General features: G+C 41.7%; 2 protein-coding genes across 5 annotated transcripts in view; one reads left to right on the top strand and one right to left on the bottom strand.

The window, feature by feature from the left end:
• Positions 1–13,276, bottom strand: part of TTC3 (tetratricopeptide repeat domain 3) — an 86,521-nt gene extending 73,245 nt beyond the window's left edge. The window contains exons 1-7 of one of the 2 annotated variants that reach the window (XM_077342668.1): positions 13,140–13,276; positions 11,259–11,347; positions 10,664–10,709; positions 9,151–9,289; positions 7,438–7,525; positions 6,782–6,835; positions 4,938–5,061 (exon numbers count right to left, since the gene is read on the bottom strand). In XM_077342668.1, the coding sequence (XP_077198783.1) occupies positions 4,938–5,061; positions 6,782–6,835; positions 7,438–7,525; positions 9,151–9,289; positions 10,664–10,709; positions 11,259–11,336 (529 nt within the window). In that variant the 5' untranslated portion in view covers positions 11,337–11,347; positions 13,140–13,276. Of the gene's footprint in view, positions 1–4,937; positions 5,062–6,781; positions 6,836–7,437; positions 7,526–9,150; positions 9,290–10,663; positions 10,710–11,258; positions 11,348–13,109 lie in introns of both variants that reach the window. The other variant, XM_077342669.1, reaches the window with a different exon arrangement.
• Positions 12,453–18,509, top strand: PIGP (phosphatidylinositol glycan anchor biosynthesis class P). 3 transcript variants are annotated; one of them, XM_077342697.1, is made up of 5 exons: positions 12,453–12,475; positions 14,884–14,984; positions 16,002–16,074; positions 16,674–16,792; positions 18,315–18,509. In XM_077342697.1, exons 2-5 carry the CDS (start codon positions 14,903–14,905, stop codon positions 18,437–18,439), a joined length of 399 nt encoding a protein of 132 aa, XP_077198812.1. In that variant the 5' UTR covers positions 12,453–12,475; positions 14,884–14,902; the 3' UTR covers positions 18,440–18,509. The 3 variants fall into 3 exon arrangements, with proteins under 3 accessions (XP_077198812.1, XP_077198811.1, XP_077198810.1); XM_077342696.1 differs by lacking the exon at positions 12,453–12,475 and adding an exon at positions 13,274–13,411; XM_077342695.1 differs by lacking the exon at positions 12,453–12,475 and adding an exon at positions 13,432–13,845.
• Positions 18,510–19,969: the final 1,460 nt, after the last annotated feature.

Below are 19,969 nucleotides of genomic sequence, written 5' to 3'. Positions count from 1 at the left end.
CCAACTTTTGCCTCATGTGCATCAAGGTGCCCAAGATAAAGGAATGTACTTTCTGTTCTATAAACAATGAGCCTGCTGCCCGGCACCATGCCACCAGAAGCTGCTGTATTAACAGCTCTTGGGGAGGGCTGTGGAAGGGGGTCCAAGAGATGGCTCTTAAATAGTGACATTATGGAATTGGCTTAGGCCTCTGGGCCAGCCCTATGAGGTGGGTATGATGAGGATGTATAAAATTCTGTGTAACCCTGTATGGTAGAGATCCCCAACCTGTGGGCTGCGGACCACATGTGGTCCGTCAACTAATTGGAGGTGGGCTGCGAAGGACGCCTTCCCCCCCCCCCGGCCCTTTACTTCACCCCCCCGGCCCTTTACAACACACTGTCTCCCTGTCAGGGTCCGGGGTTTCTCGTTCCTTCTCCGCCACGATGTCGGGAGCTGAAGACCAGGCCAGGAAAGATAGTTTTCAGGATAGGCAGCGTCTCAGAATGGAGTCCTGTTGAATTACTCGCATTCACGACTCCTGGGTTCAGAATAGTTTCCTCACTATGCTGAACCCCGCCTCCTCACAGACGCCGACTGCCCCATTTAAATATCCTTCCTCTCCTCATCCCCACCTCCCGAGCCCTCAAGAACCTCCCACCAGTTCTTCCGGAAACGCCTGTTCTGCATTATCTGTTCTGCCCTCACTTTGAGCCGGGCGCAACCAGTCTGTCGGCATTCCTCGTTTCCTTTCTTTTCACTTTCCTCCTTCGTCTCTCCCGCGTATGGGTCTGTGGCCGCTGCTCCCTGTTCCCGAGAGACTGCTACTCTGCCTGTGGTGAGAGGGTCTTTGTCTGCAAGTCGGGCCATTCCCGACACTCCCATCACTCCCATATGGGACTATCTCGTTGCAGAGAAACAAGCTCAGGGTTCCCATTGATTTGTCATTGTCATGAGTTAAAATTTCCATGAAAATAAAATGTTTCTTATGTTCATTGTTGTGGCATGTCTGTATCTTATTTTGAAGGGATGTTTAAACATTACTATAGCGATCAGAGAGTGTTAGGGCAGTGGTTGAGAGTAGAGGAGTAAACTATCCCCTCCCCACCGGGCCTCAGTAAAAGGCGTTGAGTGGTCCCCGGCGATAAAAAGATTGGGGACCACTGCTGGACAACTCCCTGTGAATATTCTTTGAGGCAATAAAAAAACATTCACTGGACAAAAGGACCCTGATCAGGCCATAGGGCCACCAAAGGCACTTGCCAGCTTCATTTTCCATCTATCCCCAGCTAATTTTTCGTGACAGTACACCCCACATCCTTTCATCTAACCACTCTGCTAGGCACAATGAAGTGATGACATCAGCCTCTTCTTCTTCTACCATCATGCCTGATCCCAGAACTTCTCTTCCAAGGTCACATGGCTAAGAAATCCAACCATTCCACCAGCTTAAAATTTCACAGCCTCTTAAGGCTACTACAATAGTGGGCAAGGCTTCTTATTTATTACCTTCCAAATACCCAGTCCTTAGGCCTTTTCTCTTTGGGATCAGCTCCCACACTTCCAAACTGATCCTTATAGTGTGGTTTGAAAATGCCCATTGCCTATACTCCCTTGGGGGGGGGGGGGGAGGTACTTCCTGCCCTAGGTGTATCAGGCATCCTGAGGAAGGACCCCAGATCTTCCCATAGCCTGGCCTCAATCAAATGCCTGGTGGAAGGGATCCACACATCCATCTTGCAGGCCCTCCAGGACGACTCTCAGTTCTTGAAGAAACACCAGAAACAATGGGCCCGGAAGCAATTATTGCAGGCTTTTAACTTGAAAGAAACCAAATTATTCTGGTGACAAATTGCAGCCAGTTTCCAACACCTGACTGTGATCTCTAGACAACAAGTAGAGGAAGCAACCTGAATTAAGCACTTCACCTCAATTTTTCAGATTCTACTTTTATAGAGAAGCCCCTGTCAGAGAACTCACTGCTCACTTGCCCTGACTGGCTTCTGATTGGTCAACATGAAGCAGAAGAACTGTTATCAGCACTAAAAAGCAGCAAGGCAGCAATATCTGACCGAATTCCCCCGATGTCTTTTAAAAATCTTTAAAATTTCCATCAACCTGGGCACCTATACTAGCATCAGTGTTTACCAACATTGATCAAAATGGATCAATTCCAGCCCCATGGACACAAGCAAGAGTTATACCTATATACAAAAAAGGCTATACAATATGCCCTGCTAACTACAAGCCCATCAATCTACTATCAGTAATTGGCAACCCATATGCAAGTCACTTAATGTGGAAACTTCTTGACATGGTGTTAGGACATGAACAAATTGGATTTATCAAGGGGAAGTCAACTTCTGATCACGGCCTAACTCTTTTCCACCTAACAGAAAAATATACTAGAAGCAAGAATGGGAAATTCTATGCTGCCTTCTTAGATCTCAGATGTACACTGCGGACTGAAAAGCAGAACTGGCAGATGTAAGCAGCCATGCCCCATTGATTTCAAATAGAAAGATCCCCCTTCTCCTGTACACTAATGATGTGGTCCTGCTCTCTTATATGAAGGTTGGTCTGAAATGCATTCTCTATGTTTTTTATAATCCCATTTGCATTTTATAAAAATGGCTTTTTATCCCATTTGCCTTTTTAGCCACTGGGACACACTGCTGACTCATGTTCAGTGTATGGTCTACTAAGACCCCTAGATCCTTTTCACACATACTACTGCAGACAGGTCTCCCCCATCCCTCAAATGGCTGATCTCCTTCCTCCAGGGTTTAAGACAGAGGATAACGATAGGACAAAGAGTATCTAGCCATCATCAGCTCACATGTGGAGTCCCACAAGAAGCAGTTCTCCTATCCTATTTAATATCTTCATGCACCCTCTTGCTCAGCTGGTGTGGAGGTTTGGGCTGGGTTGCCACCAATATGCAGATGACACCCAGCTCTTCCTCCTGATGGATGACCGCCCTGGCTCTCCCCCAGAAGCATTAGTCAGCTGCCTGAAAGCAGTGACAAAATGGCTCAAGCAGCGTCGTCTGAAGCTCAACCCTGCAAATACGGAGGTCCTGTGGCTGGACAGTAAGGGACCATGGAAGGAAGCACGCCTGCCCACCCTGGAAGGAGCACAGCTCTGTCCACCAGACACCTGAGCATGATCCTGGATGCTTCCCCTTCAATGAAAGCCCAGGTCACTAAGGTACCACAGTTGGCATTTCACCACCTCCACCATCACCTTTAAGGCCATACACAGACTAGACCCAGTGTATCTGAGACCGCATCCCTGCCTATACCCCTCAAAGAGTCTCATGCTTCACCACTTCCAAATGGCTGTGGATCCCTGGCTCCAGAGAAGTACGCTGGACCCCAGTAAGGGCCAAAGCCTTCTCATTACTGGCCCCCACCTGGTGGAATGAGCTCCCTGAAGAGATCAGGGTCCTGTCTGAACTCTCACAATTTTGCAGGGCTTGCAAAAGGGAGCTCCTATACCAGGAGGTGTAGTGGTTAGTGGTGCGGATTTCTAATCTGGCATGCCAGGTTAGATTCTGCACTTCCACACATGCAGCCAGCTGGGTGATATTGGGCTCACCACGGCACTGATAAAACTGTTCTGACTGAGCAGTGATATCAGGGCTCTCTCAGCCTCACCCACCTCACAGGGTGTCTGTTGTGGGGAGAGTAAAGGGAAGGCAACTGTAAGCCGCTTTGAGCCTCCTTCGGGTGGAAAAAAGCGGCATTTGGTGTAGTGGTTAGGAGTGTGGACTTCTAATCTGGCATGCTGGGTTCGATTCTGCACTCCTCCACAGGCAGCCAGCTGGGTGACCTGTTCTGACCAAGCAGTGATATCAGGGCTCTTTCAGCCTCACCCACCTCACAGGGTGTCTGTTGTGGGGAGAGGAATGGGAAGGCGACTGTAAACAGATTTGAACCTCCTTCGGGTAGAGAAAAGCGGCATATAAGGACCAACTCCTCCTCCTCCTCCTGGCACTTGCTTAAGGCAGACCAGCCACAAAACACGCACTATCCCCCAGACACCACCTCCCATTACCGAAGAATCTGAACAACCCAAAGCTGTGTCAATGTTCTTGTTTAAATATTGTTCTGGTTATATAATGATTGTTATATTAGTTATATTTGTTGCAATGTTCTAAATAATTACCCCATGTTACATAAACTGCGTAGAGCCGTATGGAAGGGCGGTATAAAAATCTAAATAAATAAATACATTTGATTTTTCTTTTTTAATGCAGAACTTTAAATTTTCCACTACTGAAATTCATTTTATTCATTTTGGCACAATTTTCCAGCCTGTTAAGATCATCTTGTATCCTGATTCTGTTTTCTGCTGTATTTGCTACCCCTCCCAGTTCAATATCATAATAAGCACCCCTTCTATTCCTTCATCCAAATCATTTATCATGAAATACTGGTTCTGACTACACTATAGACTCACAACCCAAAAGTTATTTGTTTTATTTATTTTATTATTAGATTTCTATACCGCCGCTCGCCATAGCTTCGCAGCACTTCACATCATAAAAGTTCTAAAAACAATAAAACCCCCAATATTTACCCATGTCAAATTCCAATCACACAGTACAACACAATGGCAGCAATAAATCTATTCTAATCCCACCTTGTTCAGGGTAGGGCACTGATCTTAATCTGATGAGAGAAGGAGCTGTCTGATGGAGCTCCTAGCAGATCAACATCTTGCCTCTTGGCACCAAACAATTATCACCTTTTTGAAACCATCAGATATGGCCCCTGATGAGTACCAAAATCTAGATGAGGGGACAGCTATCCATTGTACCAAACTGATCAAATTTACATGGCCCATATAAAAATCAATTTAAACTGGAGCCAGAACAATAAAACATAGCTGTTATCTGTACAGGAATAACATTAGAAGATGAAGAAACAATTCTGTATTTTATATATACTTACATTCAGCGAAAAAGGTTTCTAGAAAAGGCCAACAATAGTTTCCAAGAGTTTCGAGTCTGTGTAAAATCCCAATGTCATCTGCATATTTCAACCATTCAAGGGCCTCCGTAATGTTGAAGAGTCTCTATTTCAAGAGAAGAATGCCACTTTATGTGAAAAATCATTATGTATTTAAAAATTAAACAAACCCACCGAAATACTGCTTTGTGCACCATTTGTAAATAATGTCCCCACTTGTAGGATGCCTGCACTGATAGATACCAAAGTAGAATTCCAGATTTCATAATTTTAATCATTCATTCAAGAAAAACAGGATGCTTGAAAACGAGCATCACCCCAAGAAAAACACTAACCAGCCCTTTCAAAAGACCATACCAGCCATAAGAGAAAAAAATTACTAGAGCAGTATTCCCTAAAAAGAGGTTATTTATAGGAATATGTTTTATTTTTGGCTTTTGATTGCCACTTGAACACACTGTTGGTCAATTCTTGATATTGATAGATGATATTTTTCATACTGACCACTGCCAAACAGTATTTAGAAGAAGAGTCGGTTCTTATATGCCACTTTTCCCTACTTGAAGGAGGCTCAAAGCGGCTTACAGTCACCTTCCCATTCCTCTCCCCACAACAGACACCCTATGGGATGGGTGAGGCTGAGAAAGCCCTGATATCACTGCTCAGTCAGAACAGTTTTATCAGTGCTGTGACGAGCCCATGGTCACCCAGCTGGCTGCATATGAGGGAAAGCAGAATCGAACCCGGCATGACAGATTACAAGTCCACACTCCTAACCACTACACCAAGATGGCTGCAACAAATTTATCTTCCTTTCACTTTATAACTTTAGAGATCTGTTAACAATAGAAACTACAATTATATTTTCAAGAATATTTATATTACTATAGCAATTTTTGAGCAGAATACTTTTATATGTGGAAATCTGATTGTTTTCATAGGCTTTTAATCCAATTTTGTAAAAAGAATGCCATACCCTTTCAGTCAACAGCACACTACTGCTCATAAATGTGAAGAAACCTCTAAAAAATGGAGCTTCTCCAGCCCTATGCAAGAAAAGGCTGCCAATATCCCTATGTTGCGGAGGATTGTTAACCAGGATTGTAAAGCTTTAGTTGCTACCAACACTGAGTGGAAGAAGCTTCAAATCACTGCCAGATTCTTGCATGCTCAGAGGCATATGCCACTGCTTATTTTAACTTGTTTGTGCTTTTAAAATTAATAACTTTTAAAATTAATTTGAAGCTTAAATCTTATTTTTTAACTTATGTATTTAAATTTTTATGTTGTACACCAGTGGTCCCCAACCTGCGGTCTGCGGCCTGCTGCCGGGCCACGAAGGCCAGGGCGCCGGGCCGCGGTTCCATCTCCCCGCCCCCTCCCCGCATTAAAAAACTTCCCGGGCCGCAAGCTTGCGGCCCGGGAAGCTACTTACTGCGGGAGGGGGGGGAGAGGGAATCAGGGCCGCGCGTGCGCACATGCGCGCTGCCGAAATTGCACATGTGTGCTGCGCGGGTGCGGCCACGCTTGCGCGCTGCATGGGCGTGGCCGTTGCCCTTCTGGTCCCCAGCTGAAAAAAGGTTGGGGACCACTGTTGTACACCACCCTGAGCCAGTCTCCTGGATAGAGCAGTATAGAAGGAAAATATAAAGAAATAAACCAATGGCTTTTAGTTGGTTTTAAACATAATTCTGGGTGCCTACAGTTTAATCAAAACAAAACAAGACTTCCAAGCTGTTACACACACTGGGCATTTAAAAAACTTTTGGTGGATACTCAAACAAACAGATTCTAAGTGTCTGAAAACAAGTTGAAAACAAACTTACACTGTCTATTTCATTTCCAATTTTCAGTATGCCCTTGATGAAATGTGGAACATTCTGGATAAGAACAACAATAAAAAAGACTTAACACAATTTTCTACATTAACATAAGATCCATCTAGTCCATTATACTATTTTACACAACAGCCAACCAATTGTCCTGGAGACCCAACCAAACATGGTTCAGAGGCTAAGGCCATTACCTGATGCTGCCTTCTGCCACTGGTGACATTTCCTGCATCTGTACATGAAGGTTCCCTATACTTATCATGGCTAGTAGCCATTGATTGACCTACCCTCCATGAATCTATCTAACCCCTTTTTAAAGGTATCTATTATGGTCATTACTACATCCACTAGGATACTTCACAGTTTAACTACTCATTGAGTAAGGAAGTATTTGCGTTTGTCTGCCCTCAATCTATTTTGCAACAACCTCATTGGTGCATCCAAGTTCTAGTAATTACGAAACAGACAGTAAAAGCTCTAACTACTTTTATAAACACACAGCTAAAATGGCTTCTTATAAAACTATACAATATCATAAACTATCATGAAGGACAAGCAAATAAAATAAATCAAACTTCAGTGATAATAACATTCTCTAAAGAATGTTGCATTACAAATGCTAAAATCTCAGGTAAGTAGTAGTAACTTACTGCATATCTTTTGGCCAGATCAGTAACATCTTCTAAAGTCTCCATTTCACTCAGGCTCTCCAAAGTTAGCTCACAGAAGTGAGTTTCGCTTAAATGTAAATACATTTCCATTAACTGACATTCTCAAACACTTATAACAGGTAAAGCAAAAAAAAAAAAAAAAAAACAGAGCTTACAAATACAGTCTCTTAAAACAGCAGATTCTGAACAATAGCTATTCAGTTCAGACTTTTGTCATTTTTTAAAAATATTTTTCTTTATATACACAAAACAAAATCCAACAACATAACAAAACCTTTTGATATCCTTTCATACTCTCATCCTTATCCATTGTTGTTCCTCTATATATTTCTGAAACAGCCTAGGGGGTGGGATGTGTCCGGCTGTCCAAGTTCGAATAGGGCCAATCAGGGTGCAGCCAGCTTTGTACTGATTGGCCCTGCCCCTGCGGCTCCCGCCCTCTAGCCCTGGACTCTAGCCTCTTTGCTCTCAGACACCTCAGTGCCTGGAGCCAGCAGCAGGTGAGAGGGCTCTGGGCAAAGGGTCGTGGTGGAGGGCTTGCCAACGAGGGCCTCCCGGCCTGCTGACTGCCTGCTAAGGAGTTCTGTCTCGGCCCTGCTAATGAGCTGCCCTGCCGCCCCCCTTCATTTTGCTGTGAGCTAAGGCCCAAAGCCACCTTAAGCTGCCTGGCCAGGGGAGGGGACCCTTTCAGGGCCCGTTCTTAGGAACGGGCTTTGAAGCTAGTATATTGGATAAGTGGTTAATATGATGTTATGGTAAAGTTTCAATCAGAAAGACAAACTAAGGAAAATCCATAAACCAATATGGGGAAAATCATGAAAAGGTAAAAAGGAAGAAAGGAGGAAACAGGAGAAGCTACTTGCTAATTTACTTCTTTTGGAGAAAAATTTAAATCCGATGTTTCAACAGCCACTTATTCCCTTCAGGAATCCTTCCTTCAATGTAAAGTTGACTGCTATTATTTAAGAGCATCCATTACTTTTATTTGATTAAGAAAAGAATTTCTGTACATGGATCCAGAATAGGGGTCAGTGGAGAAATTCCTAGGTATACCCTTTTCCATTTCCGCCATACTAAAATAGGGCCACAGAGTGCTGAAAACGAGTTCAACTTTAATTTCTTGCAAAAAGTATTATCATATAGGTGAAATCCACAGTCTCTTTGAAAATAAATCTAGCCAACCTATTTCCTTAGAAAAAGACAAACAGGGGGATTGAATGTGTCAATTGATAAACATCATAATAAAGGGAGATATTTGACATACACTACCTTCCTACTTTATTTTGTCACATGTATCTGCAACCTGACTTTGGAATACACCAGAAACTGCAAGTGCTCTCAGTTCATTTAAATAATATACTGAACAGTAATCAACTAAAGCACTGCAGTTGGTATGCCAAGAATGTAACATGCCAAGTTAGTTTACTATGACTTAGTTTACAAAAATGACTGTTAACATTCCTGCTTCCTTTACATTCTTGAAGTTCTAAAATATAAACAATTCTGTTTTAAATCATTTTTTCTGGATGCTGGATTGTGTGACTTTAAATATATATTTTAGTGTCATAAACTGCTGTTATAAAACCCTATTGCAAGGGTTTTTTTTAGAGTATGCCCCAAAATGGGAAATAAAAATAAACATGTGTACAGGGTGAAGTTGACATTTAATGAATATTAAGAGTTCCTGCTTACCTGATATCTCCATTAAATTTCTCATTGAGGTTATGTCTACGTTCAAATAAAAATGGCCAAAAAGTGTATATTTTAATCACATCACAATATTTGTGCAGCTCATAAACTGGCTTATTGCACCATATTGTCCAGATATTATCTGAAGAAAAAAGACACATATGTGTGATTTGTGAGGCTCAATGAAGTTCTAGTAACCAGATGCATCCTTTCTTGACTTTTTTACTGTTGAGAAACCCCTGAAACAGTCTTCAGGCTTTTAAAAACTCCAGAAGTGGCACCATCCTGCAGAATATGGTTGGGAAGCATATGCCCACGTCGAACCTCTCCCCTTCCCACCCCCTCCTGGCCCATCATTTTGGGAAAGATGTGTGAGTTGACATGACCATATATGGTCATATCACCTGATGTTTAACGCATTTTAAAAATATATTAAACATTAATTAATGTCCACCCATTCAAGAACACTCCCAGGGACATCAAGAAACTACGGGGCTTCATAAAACCATGGTTGAGAAAGCCTGAACTAGAAAGCTACATTTTAACATTTACAACCATGTTGTTGTCCTTCTTGAAGAATTGCCCTTTTAACCAGAATATTGTGATTTGGCTGTGTTCAGAGAGCATAGATCTGGATATAATCTAGTTTGGCATGATTTTGAGATTTATACAAAAGTATCATCTTCAATATCTATATAAAACTGACACACTCAACATGATGCAGTGGTTCAAGTGTCAGACTGGAATCTGGCCAACCCAGGTTCAAATCTCCACTCTGCCTCAGACTGGCCTTGGCCAGGGCCTTTTCATCTTTCGGCCAGGACTGATGGACCATTCTGCCAAAGGGATCAGAGCCCTGGGAGACCTTGTTTCACCAGATCTATGGTTGAGACCCAAATTGACCATCAAGAAGTGCTGCCTCATTGCTGAAACACAGAGGAAGATCTGCCCTCTAAGGACAGTTAAAATTAGTCAGGGGCTGCTATAATTTATACAAAATTTATACTGTTAATATTTTGATTTTATTATGCATCCATCTTGTTACCTGCCCTGACCCATCTAGGTAGAGTGGGTTATAGAAAAAGTTTATTATTATCATTATTATCATTATTATTATTTTAGTTTGCTGGGTAACCCTGAGCCAGTAACACATTCCTCAAATAAAAGAGGGGACAATAACCAGGTAAGCCATTTGGGGTACCTGTTGGGGGAAAAGACAGGGCATAAATGAAGTAAATAAATCAACAAACTCCCATTGTCAGAGATTTGGATTTGGCAGCTGTAATACTATCATCCCGAATAAAAATGCATGTTATTGACATTTGGTTTGGGCCTTGTGTGTTTATCAAATGCTTGTGGGAGTTTGGAAGAAACAAAACAACAAAAGAAACCACATGATTATAAGATTTGAATCAGCAGTGATTCACCAGATACTACACTATCAGTACTCAGTATAGCAAAGCTATTAAGAAAACAAGGAAATATTTTCTTTTACTGCCTTGCATTTTTTATGTACCTGGTTCATATTCCTCTGAAGAACACTTCTTGAATTTCTCACAAGCCTACAAAACAATACAGAATGTATAGTTATCACTCTAAAAGCGAACAATACGAACAGAATTTAAGATTTGTTCACATATATAGGTAATAATGAACTACCTAATCCAACAGATGGTTTTGAATATTAATTTTCTCAGTTTAGCACAAAAACATACATATCATCCAAACTGTTGCTTTCTTTTTGAAGAACTCCCATCTACCAAGGATAGCTTGTACTCTGAAAAGTCTGTTTGCCTTAAAGCAAAGATGTTATCTGCTATTTATCTACTGCAACAGATTGACTTTCACTGCAATAACATTTCTGGGGGAGTAAGTCCCACTAATAGACCAAAGTAGGATTCTGAGTAAACTTCTTGGTACAGCTAAGAAAAGGATTTGGCCAAATGTAATACTTTTAGGTGGGTGGCTGTAGTGGTCTGAAGCAGCAGAATATGTACAACTATTTTTATACAAATAAAAGATGTATCATTGCAAACGGGGAATATATATAACTCATAACTAGTTAATAAGTTTTATCAGGCAGCAAAAAAGACATCTTTTGAACCACTTACCAATGCACAACATGGTTTAACAAAAGTACCATATAACATGATGTCATGGATTTGTGCTTCAAATGTATAACTCTCCATGCTGCATGTTCCTGAAAAGAAAACAGAAATAACAAAGGAATACTGCTAGAGTTGAGGCCACCACAACACAACCTGCCAAAACATCTTAGATTGTGCATACATTATATTCATGCAATACACTGTATCTTTTGTTATTGGAAACATGTATATTTTGTCTTCGTCTTTGGGTATACAGGCAGCACTGCAGGCCTTCTCCCATTTTCATTCTTAGGTCATTAATGCAGGCTGAAAACCAATACTTATATTTCATGATGATGATACTGATACAACACAGCGACTGACAGGATGAAGATTTGCTTAAACTAAGGTGAATTACACATGTCTCAACTCTTGTAGAATATTGTAAAGAATCCATTCTGAAAGGATTAAGGTTTATGACTATGGGTGTTTTTAACCATAGCCAAAGTGGGCAGCAATATTGAACAAGTACTCAGATAAGCATGTTGCTTCTCAGAGAACAGTCCAAAGAAAAACTGAGTATGTTAATACCTTGTTTACATGATATTCTATGTTTCATACTGTGTAATAATATTCATTCCATGGATTGCATATTGCTTCATTACTGGTGATCCATGTGTACATTTTATCTTGTTTCTTCACAGGAGTTTGTATTGGCTGTACCGAGGACCTGTTCTTCTTTGCTTACAGAGTATTTACCCACAATCAAATAACAATAATATATAATATATTAATAACAAATAACGGTAATCTGTTAATGTCTCTGGAACAAGTGCATGCCAGGCAAAATCATGGAATCAACTGAGTTGGAAGAGACCTCAAGGGCCATTTAGTCCTACTTCCTGCAGAATGCAAGAAATTCAGTTACCTGCCCACCCACAGTGACACCAATTCCATTCCCAGATGGTGCCCCCCCCCCCCGGTAGAAATTGGCATTTCTCAGGGCATGCAAGAAAGGACCAGAAGAGCCAAGCACCGACAATGCCTGCTGCCCACCGGTTTACAATCTGAATTGAAGGGATTAATCATTCCCTTTTGCTATGTCTCAATACTGGGGAAAATCTGCATCTGCTAAATTCTGCCAATCAACAGCGTGGCGTCTTCACAGGAGCACAAAGGAAGGCAGGAATCAGCCTTACTCGAGAACTAGACTCGATAAATGGGAGCGAGGAAGTTGCCACGTAAGAGATTGTAAATGCATTTCCTTTCCTCTTCCCCGGACTCAGGGAACGAGTTTTCCAAGCATGGCTTTCATCCGAAGCAGGTTCCGGGGCCTGAAGAGACGCCATTCGGGGCCCACGCTTTGCTGCCCGAGTGCAACGTTCCATGCCTCCGATGAAGTGGCCTCATGGAAAGACCCTGCCAGGACAAACCCCTAAGATACCTCGAGCCTCTTGGAATTTTTTTCCTTGCAGTAGACTAACACGGCGGCCCCTTTAAACTTAAACGCTGCAGGATTTGGCAGCCCCAGGGTAGGGCCTGCAGCTCTGTGTTAGGAAATACCTGAAGCCAAGGATGGGGCCTGGGGGAGGGAGATTTAGGGAGGGGGGGGACATCCGTACAGCATAATGCCCTCGGTGCACTTTCCAAAGCATCCCTTTTCTCAGAGAAAAGTGGGATACATTAAAAAATATTAAGTGGCATATCTGGTCTGGAGATCAGTGATAATTCCAGGTTATCTCCCGTCCCTGCCTGGAGGTTGGCGACAAGCGGGAGGCCTCTCGCGCGCTATCGGGCAGGGAGGGAGAGCCTCGAACGCAACAGAACTCGCACTTGGGCGGAGGGAAACGCGCGCGAACCGCGATGGCGCCCAACCTCTACTCCTGCGCCAACTTTTCTTCTCACCAGGCCGGCAGCCGAGCCCTTGCGTAGCTTCTCCGCTCCCTCGCCGCTCCGCCGCCCCGCTTCCCTTCCCGAGCACCACCACTAACAAGCCCCTCGCGCGGCACTGCTCGGCCTCCTCATTGGCCGGTCGCTGTGTGACGTCACCGAGCCCCGAAAACCGGGCGGTGTCTCCAGTCCGTTCAAATGTTCTCCTCCCTTCCTCCTCCCCCCCGCCTCTCCAGTTCTGCCATAGAGACAGCAGAGGCTAGAGCAGCGCATTGCCTGAGCGGCAGGTAAAAGTGGAAATCCGCCATTTGCTATGATTTCCTGGGGCTCTAGAAAGGCCTCGCGTGATGTCCCAGCTTACTTATTAAGTGAAAATCGTGCACCAGCATCGCTTTCAACCGGAAGTGGTCGAAGGCCTGCGGTGGCGTGATGCTCGAGTTTATTTTTCTCGAGTTCTGTAGTTCAAGGCAGCGTCACCCGCCGGGGGAAGGAGCTATAGTGGTTTGTCATCTAGGGCACGTGCGTAGAAACCTCCCAAGCCAGTTTTGGGATTTTTCGAGCTAGTGCCAAAACCCCACTTGTAGTTGAAGTGGTTAATTTTCAAGCAAGGATATAGAACAGCAGCAGAAGTACAGAAAACGTATTTGACGGGTGCTTTGCTCGCTCAGTTTAAGAAATATCCACTTATCTGGGTGGCTGGTTTCAAAGGAAAAACGGGAAGGTATATTAGAGGCTCTTTACATCATATGTCATGTAAATATTGTTGATGCGGGGAAGAATCCAGAAAAGAAATGCCCATTTTCAGCAGTGATCTTGACTGAAGTTGGTGTGGAAAGCAATGTGGGAGGGGAACCCTGACTGGATCCTGGTTTGATTGGAATGTATTTATAACTTTCCAGTAGAAAGAAAATCAAGGCCATAGAAAGCAACTAGAATTTTTTAAAAACTTTCAAAATCCAAGAATTGATCAGCAATCTTGAGATCATTACCAAATTTGTAATGCCCTTCTAGTCCAGCCAGCTTGGTGTAGTGGTTAGGAGCACGGACTTCTAATCTGGTGAGGTGGGTTTGATTCCCCACTCCCCCACATGCAGCCAGATCGGTGACTTTGGGCTCGCCACAGCACTAATAAAAAATTGTTCTGACCAAGCAGTAATATCAGGGCTCCCTCAGCCTCACCTACCTCACAGGGTGTCTATTGTGGGGAGAGGAAAGGGAAGATGAATGTAAGCCGCTTTGATACTTCTTTGGGTAGAGAAAAGAGGCATATGAACCAGCTCTTTTTCTCCCAAATGTTTATGGGTTGTCTGCTTGGTATCTAAAGTGCTTTCCGAAATAAACAGGAGCCCTTAAAATCGAACAAAAAATTATTTTTGCACAAGCAGGGAAATAGCCAATCACTGCTCAGTACTTTCCCAAGTTTATTTACATGATTAGATATCAACCTATATTTCCTGCATTTCACAGCCCTTTGATCATGCTGCTTGACTGATGTTTTCCTCCTTCAAAAATAAATGTGTGCCTACTTCACATTATCTGATAAAGGTTGCTAGCTCACAAAAGCTTAACCTGGAATAAAATCTTCAAACTGTAACTACACAATACTGTTTGTGCTTGTTGCAGTAAATCAATGTGGGAAGTCCTCTGAAATAAATACTTTGATAATTTTCTTTGTCCTGAGTGCAGCTGAGAGTAAGCTAGGTATAAACCAATATTTCACCTGCTTAGTTACTAATCTTCTATTGTTCTTTTTCCTAAGATAAAAAGAAGATATCAGCATGGTTGAAAACTCACCAGCACCATTGCCTGAAAGAGCTATATATGGATTTGTTCTTTACTTAGGCTCCCAATTTCTCTTTAGTGAGTATATTTAATTACTGAGCAATCCAGTACTTTCTACCTGCAGAGAATTTTGCAACTGGATTTTACTGTAAGAAATGGCAAAATGCGCTTGCAAATGATCTCTAAAGTGGATTGAAAGTGCATTGTTGAGCATGTGTGAAACCACCCATGAGAGATACTATACCTTTAAACCATAATCCTAAGCATACTTGGGTATAAATTGTTCATCTGTACAGGGCCTTCCATAGGTTTCAGCCTGCAAATGGGCAAGATCAGCAACTGCCTGTAGACATGCATTCTTTGTTGCAGCCCCAGCATTTTCAAATGGCCTTCCTGATGAGGTTAGGAAGGCTTCCACTTTCCTGGTATTTTGCAGACTATGCAAAACTGAAGGCATTCTTACACAGGTACTAGGATTATATGATAGCACAATAGTTCAGAAAGATGGTTTAAAGAAGGGAAATATCCCAAGCAACAGTCCCATCTGTTTAAGCCCCTGCTTTTTGCTTTTCAGAAACAGCCATAAACTGCATCAAAATTAATGAAAGTTCATGGCAATTCTTAGGTTCATGCACTTTGCTTCAGGAACCATAAACCAGCCAAAATTTGTAGCAAACTTTAGTTTGTGAGCAAATTTCTGACCCTCTCTACAGCTCATTATACTACCTCATTGTTCTGCATATATGTAGATCAGGTCTCAGTGGAATTTGCTTCTAAGTATATTTGCATATGATTGGAATACAGAGATTGTATAGAAGAGCTGTGCACATAAGCTTCTGGGTCACTTTTTGAATCTTTGGTTTGTATATTGTGTGGCGCATTGTTTTTGAAAATGCTATAGCTGTGGTTTAATTAATATTAGGAGAAATATATCCAGTATTTATTAGATGGAATATTAATATTAAAAAAACACAGGGCCTCAGTGGCAGTCCAGTTAAATGCATGCTTGGTTCCTTGCAGTGTGGAATAATACTCTGTCATTAAATTATATTAATTGTTGTACCTAACTTTTCTTCTTTGCTTTTTCTTGTGTAGTTCTATACCTTGTTTGGGCCTACATACCTGAATCCTGGCTATTCTCACTGGGGTTAACATACTGGCCTCAAAAGTAGGTTGAAATTATTTTCTCAATGATGTTACTAGCATGGTTAGACAATTTATGCAAGTAATTATTGTATTGTGTTTTCAACATGACCTTAGTAAACAGGACCCATGGCAGACCAAAGGATCTATTCCTGAGAAAGACAAACAAGAGGTCTCCAAAAATCCTGAAACAGGCAACAATCTTCCTCTGTTGCACTGAAGTTCGATTTAGATACTGTGGTTTCTAAAGCCATTTAAGTGGTAGTGACTACTGTAAGTTAAGATACGTATAGTTGCACTGACAGAAATATTTGTTTTATCTATTTTAAACCCAACTGCCAATTAATTTCACTGGGACCTGGTTTTTAGCATGGCAAGAAAAATCAGTGTGCTGTTTTTGCACCATCTGTACTTTTTTTTCATCATGTTATACATATGTTGACTCCTTTTTATCATTTATCTAAACTTAAAGAAACCCAAGCTTTTTAGTTTTATCTTATAGGTACTCCAACTGTGTTATCGTTTCACTTTCCCTTTTCTCTGTTTGTTCATTTAGGGATTGAAATTGTTTTTACTGGATATTTGTGTGTGTGTGACAGTACCTAAAATATTATAATTTTTCAGGTTCTGGGCTGTTGCTTTGCCTGTGTACCTTTTAGTTAGTGTGGGAATAGGCTACGTGCTTCTCTTTGGAATTAATATGATGAGTACTGCTCCATTGGACTCCACACACACAATTACAGGTAACCTAATGACATGTTATTTTACTCTTCTTTGTTCTTCCACTGTCCAATAAGTATTTGCTTCTGCATTGTAAATATTTATGGTAGCTTAATTTGGCATAAAGAAATCAATTAAATATAAAAGAGTCCATAAAAGCATTCCATTTCATTTGTCTGGGGTGTCACCTTAAGGGCCCATTATGCACGGCCGCCGAAACGGCGATTTCGGGTCACATGGAAAACGTGGAGGGGGAAGACTCGACGCACACCGGTTATGCACGGGGCGGGGCGTGATGGCGGCAAAACCCAGAGTAACCGATTATGCACGCGGTGATCCGGGCGCCGCTTCTGGTTGCGCCCGGTCACCCGGAAGCTGCTCTTTCTTCCGCATTTCGCGAACGCGGCTTTTTCGGCGGCATGCACCGAAGCTGCGGCCGGTTGCAGCCAGCACCGTGTGTTATCGGTGATTTCAGTCGCCGCCATTCCACCCCGAATGTGCGCTAAAACCCCTGTGCATAATGGGTCAAGCTGAAACTGCCATGATCATAAAAGTTACCACCTCTGCTCTAGGTGCTTTCTGTTCAGCTCCCTTAACTTTCACCATTTGCTGACCATTTTCAAGAGTGTCAGGGATCTGACTTATGTCCTAAGACTAGGTTAAGCTTTGCCATGGTTATAGTCATAATAATTTGCATTAGTAAACAACTGCTTGTATGTAACATGCTGCTATGCACACAGATGAGAAAATATTTTCCACTGTGTTGACCTTACAGATGAGAATATGCTTTTTGCTGTTAATGTTAGTGTCTGTATTCTACCAACAAATTGTGCAACTTCCTCCTGCTTGAAACATAGGTTCAATATAATGGTTAGGTTGTTGGACTAGGGTCTGAGAAACCCAGGTTCAAGTCTCCAATCTACCATCCAAGCTTTCTGGGTGACGTTGGGAATTCCATGCCTTTAACTGAACCTACCTCACTGAGTTGGTGTGAGGATGAAATGGAGAAGAGGGGAATGATGTAAACAGCTTCAGGTCCCCTCTGGGGAGAAAGCCAGGGTATGAATGACAAAATTTGTGTCCAATAGCACCTTTAAGACCAACATAGGTTTATTCAAAGTGTGAGCTTTCAAGTGCATTCTAATGCCATGAATAATACCACCCAGAGCCGTAGGGAAGGGCGGTATAAAAATATAAATAAATAAATATATATATCTTTATTGGTCTTAAAAGTGCTATTGGACTTAAGCAACCACTGAGAGAGCCCTGCTTCTTAATAATGTAATCTTTCCAGAAAATATATTTCAAAGTAGGGCTCTAAAAGAAATCTTAAAGATGTGTGAGTTCACATGGGATGAGGCACTAACACTACCTTGCCCACTTAAAAGGGGGAAACAAAAGCACAGAGGAGCTCACGATAGAGTTTAGATATAAGTCTTCAGGGGATTTGGAAAATGTATGCTGGAAAGCACATATTTACTCTGTTGTAAAATTGTTGTCTTAAGTAAGCTAAAGGGATGATATATGGTTTTTCATTTTCTACAGACCACTATGCAAGAAACCAGAAACAGAAGAAACCACAAGAAGAAGCTATCCCCACATTAAAGGATATTCCTATTAGTGAAGTAAACAAAAAGTTTTTCCTGACAGGCAAGGCAGTTTGCAGTTGAAACTGATTTAAGAGAATACTATTAAAAATGGATGTGGGGAAAAATCTACATTCCTGTATTCAAAGAGAAATGTTATGTGATGAGCTAAATTATTTTATTTTACTAAGAGTACATATATGTAAATAGAAAAATGCAAGCTCAGAAACAGAAGCACAAACCAGATTCTCTGACCGTGCTGGTCTCCCACAGTATCATTCTGCCTCAGTCAGACTCTAAACATTCTCCCATGCTATGTCATACCATTTCTTTAGGTTTTTGACTCTGCAGTTCATTTGGAATTAGGAACAACTCTGTATAATCATTCCCTTACTTCAAAATAAGATTATGATTTTGTTGTATTTTTACTTTGTGAACTGCATCAAACAGATCTCAAGAGAGAGAAAATACATTTTCTAAATAAGATCTGTGGAAATTTATTGTGCCAAACCATTGATCTGTCATGGTCTACTCTGGCTGGCTGCTGCACTTCAGAATCCCAGGTCTTTTGGATCACCTTCTACCTGATTCTTTTAACTGGAGATGCCAGGGATCGAAACTGACACCATCTCTGTTGTTCTGTTACTGAGTTGGCAGGACTTATCAAGTGCCACACTCTGATCCTTGGCATACCTAGCCTGTTTTTAGAGCAGGCTTTAATGCCCTATATATAGTTTCCTGTAAACAAGACCTGTTTACTTCCCATATGTTTCAGATATGTTTTTCAATGCTGAAAAAATAGTCTAAATACAAAATTGCCAAATACTGTTGATGTTGAATTGTTTACGATAACTTACTTCACTGTCAGTGGTGAACACTTGAGTTTTTATCACATTAAACTTCAGATCAGTCCTGGTTTTTTTCCCCTTGGCCAAAGGAAAAAGATATCTCTCCCACTTTAATAAGATAATATACCAACATTAAAAGTTTCAATTAACAAATACCAGAAGTCCTCATGCCCAAAGTAATTTGAATAGATTTGACCAAGTATTTCAGCTGGAAAACAAATTAAAACTATTATATCAATCTTTTGCGTATGCAATTCTTAATGAGACAAATGAAATTCTTTCTACCACAGTAGCATTACTGTAGCTTATAAATAATACAAATTTAAGCATGTCATGATATGCATAGCAAAGAACAAGTATTGTTCAGCAGACAATCTGTATGAAGCTGCTAGAATAAATCTCAAGTTTTGGAATGAGATACCATCAATATACAGATGACACCCTACTCTGTTTCTCCTTTTCATCATGGCCAGCCAGCTGCAGCTGGCTGTGTGATGAACAAATGGCCATGGATTAGTTGCAAACCATACCATATGCTTCTGAATTCAGGAATAGGAGAAATAGAAAAGTAATGATGTAGGTTTTCTCCAATCCCTTAGGCAAGAAAAATGTAGTTCCCCTAAGATTTTAACTTAAAAACACCTGTAAGGGAAAGCAAGTTGAACTGGAGTAGTGGTACTGGGGGGAAAGGGTTATTCTTTCTACATGCACCATTTTCACCTAAGACCCTAAGTTCCTAATGCTATTCAATCCAGATTTTTTTCAA

The sequence above is a fragment of the Paroedura picta genome, chromosome 6 (genome assembly GCF_049243985.1).
Source record: "Paroedura picta isolate Pp20150507F chromosome 6, Ppicta_v3.0, whole genome shotgun sequence".
NCBI classification, from domain to species: Eukaryota; Metazoa; Chordata; class Lepidosauria; order Squamata; family Gekkonidae; genus Paroedura; species Paroedura picta.
The sequence above is the reverse complement of the archived record's forward strand: the minus strand, read 5'-3'. Positions and strand labels throughout refer to the sequence as shown.

What these genes read in the sequence shown, in the direction of transcription:
- PIGP (XM_077342697.1), top strand. Translation starts at nt 14,903, where the DNA reads ATGGTTGAAAACTCACCAGCACCATTGCCTGAAAGAGCTATATATGGA. An exon ending in AGGCTCCCAATTTCTCTTTA is followed by an intron (nt 14,985 to 16,001) that starts GTGAGTATATTT and finishes TTTCTTGTGTAG; the next exon opens with TTCTATACCTTGTTTGGGCC. An exon ending in TTAACATACTGGCCTCAAAA is followed by an intron (nt 16,075 to 16,673) that starts GTAGGTTGAAAT and finishes ATAATTTTTCAG; the next exon opens with GTTCTGGGCTGTTGCTTTGC.